The sequence below is a fragment of the Hemitrygon akajei genome, chromosome 10, assembly GCF_048418815.1.
Source record: "Hemitrygon akajei chromosome 10, sHemAka1.3, whole genome shotgun sequence".
Taxonomy (NCBI): Eukaryota; Metazoa; Chordata; class Chondrichthyes; order Myliobatiformes; family Dasyatidae; genus Hemitrygon; species Hemitrygon akajei.
In genome coordinates this window covers 161,638,639-161,652,845 of record NC_133133.1, presented here as the reverse complement: position 1 = coordinate 161,652,845, position 14,207 = coordinate 161,638,639, and the positions used below count along the sequence as shown (strand labels likewise).

Sequence of the window (14,207 nt, the reverse complement as noted above, 5' to 3'; positions counted from 1 at the left end):
AGAGGGAAAAGGCTTTTCCTGAATCACTGAGTGTGTGGCTTCAGGCTTCTATACCTCCTTCCTAATGGTAACAGTGAGAAGAGGGCATATTCTGGGTGGTGGGGGTCCTTAATGGTGGACGCTGCCTTTTTGAAGCACCACTCCTTGGGGATGTCTTGGATACTATGGAGGCTAGTACCAACGATGGAGCTGACTAATTTTGCAATTTTCTGCGGCTTACTTCGGTCCCGCTCGGTAGCCCCACCCATACCAGAGAGTGATGCAGCTGTGAGGGTTCTGCGAAGAGAACCTTGCGAGGGTTCACCCTCCTGAAAGACAGCCTGATGTCAGCATCCGAGACCGAGATCACAGTGTCACCAGGTGCTGCAGGAAACATCACAGCTGTAGTTTTATTCTCCCTTTCAAAGCATAAAAGGCATTGAGCTCATCTAGTGGTGAAGCATCACTGCCATTCGTGGTGCTGGGTTTCACTCTGTAGGGAGTAATGGCCTGTAAGCCCTACCAGAGTTGACGTGCATCCGATGTCGCCTCCAACCGCACTTGGAATTGTTCCTCTGCTCTTGAAATAGCCTTATACAAGTCATACCTGGTTTTCTTGTGCAGAAATGCCACAAACCTAGCCCCCAGCAGACTATGTACCCCCGGTTCATCCACGGCTTTTGTTTGGGAACGTACAGCAAGTTTTCATAGATACGTCACTCAGAAATGTCATGAAATTTGTTGTTTTCTGCACTGTGCAAAAATTACTACAAGTTACAGAACGAGGAATAGCAAGGTAGTGTTCATGAACCATTCAGAAATTCAATGGTAGAAGGGATGAAGTTCTTCCTAAAACACTGAGTGCGGGTCCTCAAGTGCCTGAACCTCTTCTCTAATGATACAAGAAGTGTACAAGTCTTGGACGGTGAAAGTCTTTAATAGCTGACAGTTGATAAGGTTGCTAAGGCGGCATATGGTGTATTGGCCTTTAAGTAATGTTGGAGCTCCATAAGACCCTGGTGAGATCACACCTGAGAATTATGTTCAGTTCTGGTAGCCCCATTATCGCAAGGATGTGAAAGATTTAGAGGGTGAGAGGAGATTTACCAGGATGCTGCACGGACTGGAGAGCATGGGTTCGGAGGAATGAGTTTCCCTTTGGGGCGATGGAGGAATGAGTTTCCCTTTGAGGCAATGGAGGAATGAGTTTCCCTTTGAGGCAATGGAGGAATGAGTTTCCCTTTGAGGCAATGGAGGATGAGAGCATGGGTTCGGAGGAATGAGTTTCCCTTTGAGGTGATGGAGGATGAGAGCATGGGTTCGGAGGAATGAGTTTCACTTTGGGGTTCGGAGGAATGAGTTTCCCTTTGGGGTTCGGAGGAATGAGAGCATGGGTTCGGAGGAATGAGTTTCCCTTTGGGGTTCGGAGGAATGAGTTTCCCTTTGGGGTTCGGAGGATGAGAGCATGGGTTCGGAGGAATGAGTTTCCCTTTGGGGTTCGGAGGAATGAGTTTCCCTTTGGGGTTCGGAGGATGAGAGCATGGGTTCGGAGGAATGAGTTTCCCTTTGGGGTTCGGAGGAATGAGTTTCCCTTTGGGGTTCGGAGGAATGAGTTTCCCTTTGGGGCGACGGAGGATGAGAGCATGGGTTCGGAGGAATGAGTTTCCCTTTGGGGCGACGGAGGATGAGAGCATGGGTTCGGAGGAATGAGTTTCCCTTTGGGGTTCGGAGGAATGAGTTTCCCTTTGGGGTTCGGAGCAATGAGTTTCCCTTTGGGGCGACGGAGGATGAGAGCATGGGTTCGGAGGAATGAGTTTCCCTTTGGGGTTCGGAGGAATGAGTTTCCCTTTGGGGTTCGGAGGAATGAGTTTCCCTTTGGGGTTCGGAGGATGAGAGCATGGGTTCGGAGGAATGAGTTTCCCTTTGGGGTTCGGAGGAATGAGTTTCCCTTTGGGGTGGTGGAGGATGAGAGCATGAGTTTGGAGTGATGAGTTTCCCTTTGGGGTTCGGAGGAATGAGTTTCCCTTTGGGGTTCGGAGGAATGAGTTTCCCTTTGGGGTTCGGAGGAATGAGTTTCCCTTTGGGGTTCGGAGGATGAGAGCATGGGTTCGGAGGAATGAGTTTCCCTTTGGGGTTCGGAGGAATGAGTTTCCCTTTGGGGCGACGGAGGATGAGAGCATGGGTTCGGAGGAATGAGTTTCCCTTTGGGGTGGTGGAGGATGAGAGCATGAGTTTGGAGTGATGAGTTTCCCTTTGGGGTTCGGAGGAATGAGTTTCCCTTTGGGGCGACGGAGGATGAGAGCATGGGTTCGGAGGAATGAGTTTCCCTTTGGGGTTCGGAGGATGAGAGCATGGGTTCGGAGGAATGAGTTTCCCTTTGGGGTTCGGAGGAATGAGTTTCCCTTTGGGGCGACGGAGGATGAGAGCATGGGTTCGGAGGAATGAGTTTCCCTTTGGGGTGGTGGAGGATGAGAGCATGAGTTTGGAGTGATGAGTTTCCCTTTGGGGTTCGGAGGAATGAGTTTCCCTTTGGGGCGACGGAGGATGAGAGCATGGGTTCGGAGGAATGAGTTTCCCTTTGGGGTGACGGAGGATGAGAGCATGAGTTTGGAGTGATGAGTTTCCCTTTGGGGTTCGGAGGAATGAGTTTCCCTTTGGGGTTCGGAGGAATGAGTTTCCCTTTGGGGTTCGGAGGAATGAGTTTCCCTTTGAGGCGACGGAGGATGAGAGCATGGGTTCGGAGGAATGAGTTTCCCTTTGGGGTTCGGAGGAATGAGTTTCCCTTTGGGGTTCGGAGCAATGAGTTTCCCTTTGGGGCGACGGAGGATGAGAGCATGGGTTCGGAGGAATGAGTTTCCCTTTGGGGCGACGGAGGATGAGAGCATGGGTTCGGAGGAATGAGCTTCCCTTTGGGGTTCGGAGGAATGAGTTTCCCTTTGAGGTGATGGAGGATGAGAGCATGGGTTCGGAGGAATGAGTTTCCCTTTGGGGCGACGGAGGATGAGAGCATGGGTTCGGAGGAATGAGCTTCCCTTTGGGGTTCGGAGGAATGAGTTTCCCTTTGAGGTGATGGAGGATGAGAGCATGGGTTCGGAGGAATGAGCTTCCCTTTGGGGTTCGGAGGAATGAGTTTCCCTTTGAGGTGACGGAGGATGAGAGCATGGGTTCGGAGGAATGAGTTTTCCTTTGAGGCGACGGAGGATGAGAGCATGGTTTTGGAGGAATGAGTTTCCCTTTGGGGCGACGGAGGATGAGAGCATGGGTTCGGAGGAATGAGCTTCCCTTTGGGGTTCGGAGGAATGAGTTTCCCTTTGAGGTGACGGAGGATGAGAGCATGGGTTCGGAGGAATGAGTTTCCCTTTGGGGTGGTGGAGGATGAGAGCATGAGTTTGGAGTGATGAGTTTCCCTTTGGGGTTCGGAGGAATGAGTTTCCCTTTGGGGTTCGGAGGAATGAGTTTCCCTTTGGGGTTCGGAGGATGAGAGCATGGGTTCGGAGGAATGAGTTTCCCTTTGGGGTTCGGAGGAATGAGTTTCCCTTTGGGGTTCGGAGGATGAGAGCATGGGTTCGGAGGAATGAGTTTCCCTTTGGGGTTCGGAGGAATGAGTTTCCCTTTGGGGTTCGGAGGAATGAGTTTCCCTTTGAGGTGACGGAGGATGAGAGCATGGGTTCGGAGGAATGAGTTTCCCTTTGGGGTGGTGGAGGATGAGAGCATGAGTTTGGAGTGATGAGTTTCCCTTTGGGGTTCGGAGGAATGAGTTTCCCTTTGGGGTGACGGAGGATGAGAGCATGGGTTCGGAGAAATGAGTTTCCCTTTGGGGTTCGGAGGAATGAGTTTCCCTTTGAGGTGATGGAGGATGAGAGCATGGGTTCGGAGGGATGAGTTTCCCTTTGGGGCGATGGAGGATGAGAGGTGACTTGATAGAGCTGTACAAGATGATAAACCATCGATCGAATAGATAACCGGAGACTTTTCTCGCCTCAGGGTGGAAATGGCTAATATGGTGATTGGAGGAACATATAAGGGTCGCGTCGGAAGCAAGTTTTTTTTAAAACTCAGAGAGAGTGGAAGGTTCATGGAACACCCTGGTCAGGGCTGGTGATAGAGGCAGATACATTAGGGCTATTTAAGAATCCATTAGATAGGCATATTGATAGAAAAATGGAGGTCAATATAGGAGGAAGGGTTAGATTGATCTGAGAGTAGGTTAAAATGACAGCACAAAATCATGGGTTGACGGGCCTGTGCTGTGCTGTAATATTCTATGTTAATGGTGGATGCCACTGTCTTGAGATGCTGCCTTTGAAGAGGTTCTTGACGGTGGAGAGGCTTGTATCCGTGATGAATCTAGTTAAATTTTAAACCTTTGCAGTCGCTTTCAATCCTGCACATTGTCGCCTCCATATCAGGCGGTGATGGAACCAGTCAGAATGTTCCCCGTGGTATATTTGTAGAAACTTTCTAGAGTCTGTGTGGTGACATGTCAAACCACTTGAAACTCATACTGAAATACAACCACCTTCTTCATGATTTTCTTTCAAAAAGCCATTTGAATGTTGAAAGGCCTATACAGAGTAGATGCGGAAAGGATATTTGCCTTGGTGGGGGAGTCTAAGACAAGTGGGCACAGTCTCAGGATAGAGGGGAGTCCACATAAAACAGAGATGCAGAGAAATTTCTTCAGCCAGAGAGCAGTGAATTGGTGGAATTTACTATCACGTGCAGCTGTGGAGGCCAGGTCGTTGAGTGTATTTAAGGCAGAGATTGATATGTTCTTGTCTGGACAAAGCATCAAAGGTTATGGGCAGCAGGCCAGGGAGTGGGGCTGAGGAAGGAGAAAAACGATCAGCTATGATTGAATGGTGGAACAGACCCGATGGGCCAAATGGCCTAATTCTGCTCCTATGTCTTATGATTGCATCAATGTGTTGGGCCCAGGATAGAGCCTCTGAGATGGGTTGATGCCCAAGAATTTAAGGCTGCTCACCCTTTCCACCACTGATCATTTAATGACGGCAGGTATACTTCCTCTCAAATTCTTCTTCCTGAAGTTCATTATCAATTCCTTGGTCTTGCTTGGGTTTGCGGTTACTACAAGTTCCTTTTTTTTATTGAGAGCCAATGACAATATATCAGTTCAAGCTGTTCAGTCTTCCCACCACATTGTTCTGCCCTGCCAGGGCATAGCTCTGGACAATCCATAAATAGTTTCAAAAACTGTCTTTTTAAAGCATCATCTTCGATGACTTTCATTTATTTGCAATTTTTGACAGGTAAGAAAAGTTAAGATTCTCTCAATGAGCAGGAAATTGGCAGGTAGGGGCTCACTTGATGAAATTTTCAGGAACACATCCCACCAGTCTATGTCACCTCTCCAACTGACTGTAGTCTCTGGTTCTGCCCATTTCAGCTCCTGGTAACAGTATTGGAATGGTAATGGCCAAGCCTCTAGTTCCTCTCCGCTGTGTATTTTTTATTCTTGTGCCCATTCTCATGGCATCTGTCCCCTAACCTTACTTATTTTGAATCTTGAATTCTGTTTCAGCGCACCATTTCCTTCCATTGGAATCTTGGCCCCATCCCACTTTTCTCCAGTAACACGCTTCCTTCTCTCACATTACCCTCTCTGAAACCTCATCCTCTTTCCTAAAAATGGCCTTTGTTTTTCACCCCTTCTTTTATACATCTCCCATCAGTAATTCCGTGATCAGTTTAATTCGGCACTCCAGTGACAAATGCAGTTTATCATATTTTGCTCTGTGGAAAGATCCATCTGTTTACAAGCAGTAAGGGCAAACACAGCTGAATTGGAAATGGGAGGTTTATCGTAGCGAAACGATGTATGAAATACAGAGCTATAATGTGAAGCAGAAAAGTCAAAGTTCTTGTGGGAAATGATATAGTGCACGAGGCCAAAAAGAAGATTTTGAATGGACCTCGTGTGAAGAAAGCTTGTGGAGACTTGGCTCATGTCAGACCCAAGTGTAAAGATGCAGAAAGTCTAGCTTCACAATTGCTGAGACTACGAAGAGAACCCTTGGAGGTATTGATGGGGTAAAGCATGCTGAAGAGGATAGGACTTGAATTGGAAAAAGCAAGGAAATTGGTGGGTAGCCAAACAGCATATGGAGCAAGTATGACAAGGTGGCACTAGGGCAAGGTGTAACTTGATGTGATTGAGCTGGGTCTAGGGTAGGATCGGCAAGATGTGAAAGTAGAGAACCCTAGATGAAAGGGAAGCAATAGCAAGCAAAGGTCGAGGGTGAACAGGGAGATTAGAAATTGAAGGAAAATCTATCTGAATGACAGTAGACCAGATAAGCACAGGCTCTCTTTACCTAGCATCAGGGTAGGCCTCAAATGTCCAGTCAAGACCCAGAGTAGGCTATGCTATTTGCATGCATACACAGATTCACACGGGTGACTTCAAAGTGTGGGTTGCACGTCATTTAATGCAACTGCGATGCCCAAAATCACTCTCTATGCACATCGTATGGGAGGGTTGAACTCGGATGAAGCAGCTTCAAAACATCAATAAAACATTGAAGCAGCTAAAGTTAACAAGTGCTGCATTCAGAAACACAGAGCTGTCATTTGAGCTCACCTGGACTACTGCCATTAGGGCTGACCTTCCTTCAAATTCTATCCCTCTGCTCAAAATGCGACCATCATAACCAGGGGGCCTCACCTCCACAGCTGGCCAACCCGAATCATGTCGGTCACACATTATACCATCACCGCCCAGTCTCAGAACTGCTCCCCTGCCACGTATTCTCCCTTGAGAGAGAGTTCTAGCCCAGACTATTTTAAAGACAGATTGTTCTGCCACGACCATGAGTAATTATAACAACCACAGAATTTACTATATATGTGAGAACATTTTAATCATTTATTCAATTACACTAGAACTAATTAAATTAATCACAAGAGCCAGAATTTAAGGCTGCAGCATGTAAATTGGAAAGCAAACACTCTTTCTGACCTACTAATGGACTATTCACAATCTGTCTTTCCCGGTAAGTCTATTTGCTCAATCTTCTATTGAACAGTGAGGTGTGATTTAGAAGTGTGTTTGACATAATAATACAAACAAATTCACAGTTGCTGCAATGCATGTTGGCACAAACACAGGTTCTTGGCTTGCTTTCAACACACACGGTACAACTTTACATTGGACTACAGTATAGCCTAGTATAACCTGCAGCTCAAATTAATCAAAGCATTAGTGAATTTGATAAAGGACAACACAATGATAAAATATTAGATGATATCTATCAAAATTGCTCGTTATCTTTAAGTTTTATTCCTAAATTGAATGCAATAAAATTTAATTAAAAACTACAGTTTGAGATAAGAAACCAGAATAGTTTTACATTTAGGTGAACTTTGCTCCCCAAGAGCTTACTTGTAATGAAGAACCAAAAATTAAGCAATGATTCAAAAGCATTGAAGAATTTGCAATTTAAAATGCTAAATATTAGAGGGTGGTATTTTCTTAATTTAGCATGGATGAAATATTCCTAATGTTAGCACAATTCCATGTGAAGTCAAAGTATAAACAGTTATACCTTGGTAACAAAGAACTTCTTATTGGGTTCACCTTGGACAAGTCCAGTTGAATGAATGAATGCTCGTAGTGGAGACAGTGAGGTCACCAAAACATAGACTTTGAGAATTGCTGAAAGGCTTTCTATTGGAACTCCTTGCTGCTTTCCCCAGAGAGCATTTTCTGAAAAAGCATAATATCTAGAAGAGATCAAAAGATATTGAAATTGATTTTGCAATAAAAGGTTTAAAATGTCAATAGTGGAAATGCATACTAACATATAGAGTTATTAAAAATAAAGATTCCAGAAGAGGAGCCACAGAAAAACAAAGACTGAAAGAATATTTTGCACTGAATAGTGTTTTGATGACTTTTATACTGGAGAATTTGCAACATTACATGCTAGAACATTTTGCAATGTAATAGCAGCTTTAAGCAGGGACAACGAGATTCAAAACCAAACTTCCTCTATTGTGCTAAGATGGATATGAAATTGAATCTTATTGTACAAGGATGAATATTTTGACTTTTCACACTTATTAAAGTTAATGTTCCACATTTTAAAAGAATCTAAAGAGGTATTAAATCACTTTGTATAACAAATCGAGTAGCACTAAGGTAAAGGGAAAGTGTCTTGATTTTTCAGGAACTGGATAGATGCCGAGCCTGGGGCTAATATCATAAGAAACAGAAGACATGGGAGTAGGAGTAGGCCACCTGGCCTGTCGAGCCTGCTCTGCTCTTACAATAGGATCAGGGTTCATCTGGCCATGGACTTATCTCCATCTGCATTTTCATCATTGATGCACCGTCAATAACTCTCTGAGACGTAAAGGCGAGATATCGGCTTTTATTGACTGGAAGAAGGAACAAGCAGTGGTTGACCACCATACTACATCCTGGAGACTGAGCGGCCGGGCTCAGGCCTCAATCGCCTTTATACAGGGGTCTGTGGGAGGAGCCACAGGAGCAATCAGCAGGGGGCGTGTCCAGACAGGTATATGTAGTTCACCACAATCATAACCCTCAATTCCCCTGCTATGCAAACATATATGTAACTGTGCCTTAAACATACAGTGGATTCTGATTAGTTGGTCTATCAGTTAATGGGGTAGCTGCTTATTTGGGACAGGTTTTAAAGAACAAAAACTAATCAAGAAAATAGCTGGGATTCCTTTCATTTATTTGGGACTCTATGCCACTTAATTGGAACAGGCGACTGTTGCTGAAGTTTCTAACTAGCAGCAGTCACAGGCACTTGTGTGGCCATTTGACACTGCACTGTGCTCAGAGCAAACAGTTTTTAAATAGTGCCAGTTGAGTGTGGTTGTGTTCAAAAAGCAGTAATTGTTTCACTGATAGTTGGCGAGCAATAAGTAGCAAGACAACTCAACTGTTTCGGTCACTGCAGTTTCAAGCTTTCAGGCTTGGAGATGTCAGAAATGGCCAGAGGTGAAAGTGAAGCAATTTCACTACCTTAACAAGTTGGGAACTACAAAGAATTTGAAGGTATCGGCAATCATCTTGAATGTTACAATGAAAATGAAGATTTGGAGGATGCAATCATCAAAAGCATTGTATGAAGACAGTGCATTATCTGCACTAGGTGTCCGTGCTGATTTTGTTCATTTGCAGTTGATCTAAAGAGCACGGCAGCGTGCACTGGATGCACTCCTCCATTGATAACTGTTAGGAATTAATACAGTACACAGCTTTATACTGCTGTCATGCTACTGGTAGTGTTCTAATTTGTTCTGCTTTTCAGTTAAATACATAATTTGTTACTCAGTTAAATTGCAGCTGCCTTTTTTGATACCTCGTTAACCATTGCAATGAAACTTCAGCTGTACGGTAAAGTGTTGTGCTAACCGCTACACCAGCGTGCCATCCCTTGTACACGATTTACACAAAGTCACATGTGAATTTCCAATAAATAGTTCTAGAGACACTGGCAGCTAACATTATACCTGCATTTAAAGGAGAAAGAACATATTGATTCTGTTCTATTCACGTCAGGTTAATATTGGTATCAGGGAAAGTAGTAGAATTTCTATGAAAGAAGAAACCCAAAAGGAAACATCTAAAGTTATAGAACCATTACAGCTGAAAGTGGCCATTTATTTCCATTAAGATATCCCCTCCTTCATCACAACTATAAATATTGGGAGCAGAGTCCTGTGCAGTTTTATTTATTACACCTACTGGCAAGTTCCTAACCAAAATTCTCACACAGAGTGGATAGGAAACTGCAGCTGTGCGGTGGGCAGGAACAGCGTTTTGAGTGGCGGAAAGTGATTAGGAGGTCACAAACTTGCACATTTATACAGCGTTTTTCTTCTGGGAAGCCTTCCAATCCCCATATTGTTGTGATTAAATATTCACAGCTATGCTTCCCCTGCATTTCTCTGGAGTTATTATACGCTGGTGTAAAGCAAAGCATTTTACAGAAGGGGTGATCTTTTAAAACAAATGCACAGGAAGTTTTTACAGAGGGCCGTGAATCTCTGAAATTCAGAGGGTTGTGGAGGCTGGACCACTGGATAAACTCAAAGAGGAAGAAAGTTCACTTTTTGGAAGATGGGAAAATTCAGGACTCTGGGAACAGAAGAGCTGACGCCACGATGATCTTGCGTGATGGTGCGGATTTGAGGGGCCTGCTTGTCTAGTGATGCTCCTATTTTCTTGAAATTCTTGAATTTCTATTTTCTTGAATTTCCCTTTCCACTCCTCGAGTCCATACACCGGTTCCGAGGGAATTCATTTGGTTCAAATGTTAAAGTTGTCTCTGCCTCCACAGGTGTTTCCTCTTTCACTGTGAAGTCGTTGCTGGCAGATGAATAAAGCCTGGTGCTCCCTGATATCACATACGTACCATGGACAGGTTGAGAGAAACTCAAATGAGAGCACAGTAGACCCTTTAAAAATGAAGCTATTTGTGTTTCTTACCGTCTCATGTCAACGTGATTGTTTGGTCTTTGAAGCTTCAGAGAAGAGGTATATCCTTGGTGAGGATTCGTATCTTCAGCCCTTATTTGGTTGCTAGTAGCTTCCAAGTCCACATAATGGTCAAAGCACAAAGGTGAGACAGCCAAAGGTTGAGCAGCTATAAAGCAATGAATAAAGGAACAGAGTTCCTTTGGAATCATTTCATCTGTCATATCCACAGTTCTGTACTTATCGTTATCTGACAACAATATTGTTTAAATTATGACCAATCACTTAGTCCCTAATGTGGCAAAGCTGTCCTGCTTTTTAATAAGGTAAGCAAACAGGGTGGAGATTCAAGATAAAAATCCTTCATTGATCGCACCAAAGGCAGTAAGTGATAGGCACAACTATACTGTATATCAGAGATCTTACCCCATGGTACACATACTTTTCAAAAAGACATACACATGCACACAGAACACTCCTATCCTCACCACCAGTGAGTGTACTTTGCATTCAAGAACATATTGCACTTACCTTAAACTAAAGCACCATTAATATAAGAGCAAAGAGTACATTTAGAGAACAGGAAGTATATGAATTGATTTGGATTATGCCAATTTAAGAAAGAAAAGGCAAATTAGACACTGTAGGCACCATGTATCTATTCTCTATCTGCATTACACTGTGTTGCACTTTCATTGTGCTTGTTATGGTAACCAGTCCCATGAGTGGAGGGTGTCTGGTAAAAGCGGAGGGAATAAGTTACGTATTCTTGCTTATTTTGTTGCAGTTTGTAAGCTTGGGACCAGCTGGAGGTCGTATCTTTTCCTGAGATAATGCTGAATATCACTGAAATATTGCTGAATAATGCTTAGCTTACACTTGGGCATGCTTCAGTTTCTTTGCTTCAAGTCTGTGTGTTTGCTGATTGCTAAAAAGGATCAAATAAAGGTTTCGACTTTTCGAATCATCATTGGAGCTGGGGGCACATCATGCAAGTATAACAGCTGTCGCAGGCTAGCGGCAATCGTCTTGATGTGGTTTTGATGCTACGGAAACTCTGAAGGGATGAGGTTGCTGACTGGAAACAGTCATTTGCTTTATCTAATGCACTAATCTAAAACAAGAGAAGATTCAATTGATTGAATTTTTTTATCTGAGGTGGTGAGCAAGGTGAACGATGAAGGTAGAGCTGTGGATGTTGTCTACGTGGATTTCAGTGAGGGGTTTGACAAAGTCCTTCATGGGAGGCACATCCAAAAGATTAAGATGCATGGGATCTGTGGAGAATTAGCCATCACCATTCTGAATTGGCTTGCCCATAGAAACCAGAGGTAGTATTTGATCGGGCTTATTTGGTCGGAGGTCCATGAATATAGGATTCTATAGGATCTATACTGACATGTCTGATGTTTGTGATGTACATAAATGACCTGGATGAAAATGTAGATGGGTGGATTAGAAAGTTTGCAGATGGAAGTCTGGAGATTTTCAAGGATGTTGCCTGGATTGGAGAGCATGCCTTATGAGAATAGTTTGAGTGAACTCGGCCTTTTCTCCTTGGAGTGATGGAGGATGAGAGGTGACCTGGAAGAGGTGTACAAGATAAGAAGCACTGGTTGTGTGGATAACCAGAGGCAATTTTCCCAGGGCTGAAGTGGCAAACACAAGGGGACATAGTTTTAAGGTGCTTGGAGGATGTCCGAGGTGAAGTATTTTTTAAACAGAGTGATAGGTGTGTGAATGCACTGACAGCAACAAAGGTGGAGGCAGGGACAGTTGGGCAATGGGCTCTTAGATAGGTACATGGAGCTTAGAAAAATAAAGGACTGTGCGGTAGGGTAAGTCTAGGCAGTTTGTAGAGTAGGTTACATGGTCAGCACAGCATTATGGGCCGAAGGGCCTGTAATGTGCTGTAGATTTCTATGATCCTCTGAAACAAAGATTGCTGGTGATGAGGATCAGCTAGAAGATTGGCAAAGGATACAACTAGATATAGATCAGTTGCTGATCTGGGCAGAGAAATGGCAGATAGAGTTTAACCAGGCCAGGTGTGAAGTGTTGCACTTTGAGATATCAAACACAAGACCCTTAACAGTGTAGGTGTGCAGGAGGATCCAAATCCATAACTCCCTGAAAATAACTATGTGGGTCGATCGGGCGGTAAAGAAGGCATGTGGTATGCTTGTGTTTATTAGTCAAGAAATTGAGTTCAAGAGTTGGGAAGTTATGTTTTAGCTTTATGAAATAATAGTTAGGCTGCATCTTGAGTACTGCATTCAGTACTGGCCACCCAAGTCAAAGTTTCGGAGAGGGCACTGAAGAGCTTTACTGGGACACTACCTAGATTAGACAGTGTGTACTAGAAGAACAAAATTGAGTTCTTTTCTCTAGGAGAGGCTGAGGGGAGATCTAATAACACCTTATAAAAGCATAAGAGGCATAGATAGAGTAGATATCTTTTTCCCAGGTTTGAAATGTCTAATTATCTGAGACCGTTATTTAGACTTAGAGGGGCAGGATCAAAAGAAATGTACAGAGCAATCATTTTTAAATCACAAAGAGTAGTGGGTGCACAAAATGCCCACTGGGGTGGTGACAAGGGGCATTCTAGAGGATCTTAGAATATTCAGGAAAAGGAAGGCGATGGGTCAAGTGTAGGCAGAAGGGGTTAGTTTAGTTGTGCAATTGATGGGCTGAAGGGTCTTTTCCTTTTGCTATACTTTATGTTCTAGACTGCACCATAACAAATTCTCCACATAAAACCTCCAGTTTACAAAATATTCTAAATTACATGAATCAGGGCGACGGCACAGTTAGTGGAGTCAATGAAACTACTCACTATAATAAGTATCAAGACTTATTCAGCCGAATCAGTACATTAGCAGGCTTTCCTATTACAAAATGTTTCCTTATTTTGCAGATAGTATTTTGCATTCTCTTTTTTTATTTTTGCAGACATTAAAGCATGATTATTTCCAACTACAGGTCAGAAACCAATCATGGTAAAAGGCTCAAAATAACATACAAAACATTTGCTGTTAATGCTGAACTAGTGTTTAATGACATATATACTTTCTAGAGAACTAGTGCAGATTTAAAATACATTATAAAAGCCACCTCAACACATTATGTGTGGGTGATGGACTTGATGGGGAGTCTTCCCCAGAGGGGAAAAAGCTGCAAGATTATCGAGATGTCAGAAACATCCCGTCACAACACAAAAAGCACATTTGTTCACTCTTCTCCTCCCCCACAATAAGTATTTTATAATCATTTTCAACAAGTCATAGGATTATATATTTAAATTAGTTATGGTGGTTTTCAGTCCTAAGTACCAAAATACGGCCACATGATAGATGAATCCTAGATACTGAATCAGACTCCATGCTGCTGTGATTTTTATATCAAAGACATCAAATGAGAATTTTAAACCTAACTATTTCAATCCCAGTGATTTAAATAAGCACAATCACCAAATAATCTATGCAATAAGTTGGCCATAATGTTTTAAACTTCAATCGTATGTACAGTAGGTATGGGTGAACCTATATCTCATGTAAATCAAAGTTCAAAGTACATTAATTATCGAAGTATGTATACAATATACAATTTTGAGATTCATCTCCTTACAGGCAGCCACAAAATAAGAACCCCCCCCCCAAAAAAAAAGCATTAAGAAAGATCAATAAATGCCTAATGTGCTGAGAGAGAAAACAAACACAGATTGTGCCAACAATAAAAGCAAGCA

General features: G+C 43.4%; 1 protein-coding gene across 1 annotated transcript in view; it reads right to left on the bottom strand.

The window, feature by feature from the left end:
• The window catches only part of cped1 (cadherin-like and PC-esterase domain containing 1), a 245,869-nt gene that overhangs the window by 154,637 nt on the left and 77,025 nt on the right, over positions 1–14,207 (bottom strand). Inside the window, exons 5-6 of the mRNA XM_073059544.1 lie at positions 10,472–10,628; positions 7,548–7,725 (exon numbers count right to left, since the gene is read on the bottom strand). Coding sequence (XP_072915645.1) covers positions 7,548–7,725; positions 10,472–10,628 — 335 coding nt within the window. The remainder of the gene's footprint in view (positions 1–7,547; positions 7,726–10,471; positions 10,629–14,207) is intronic.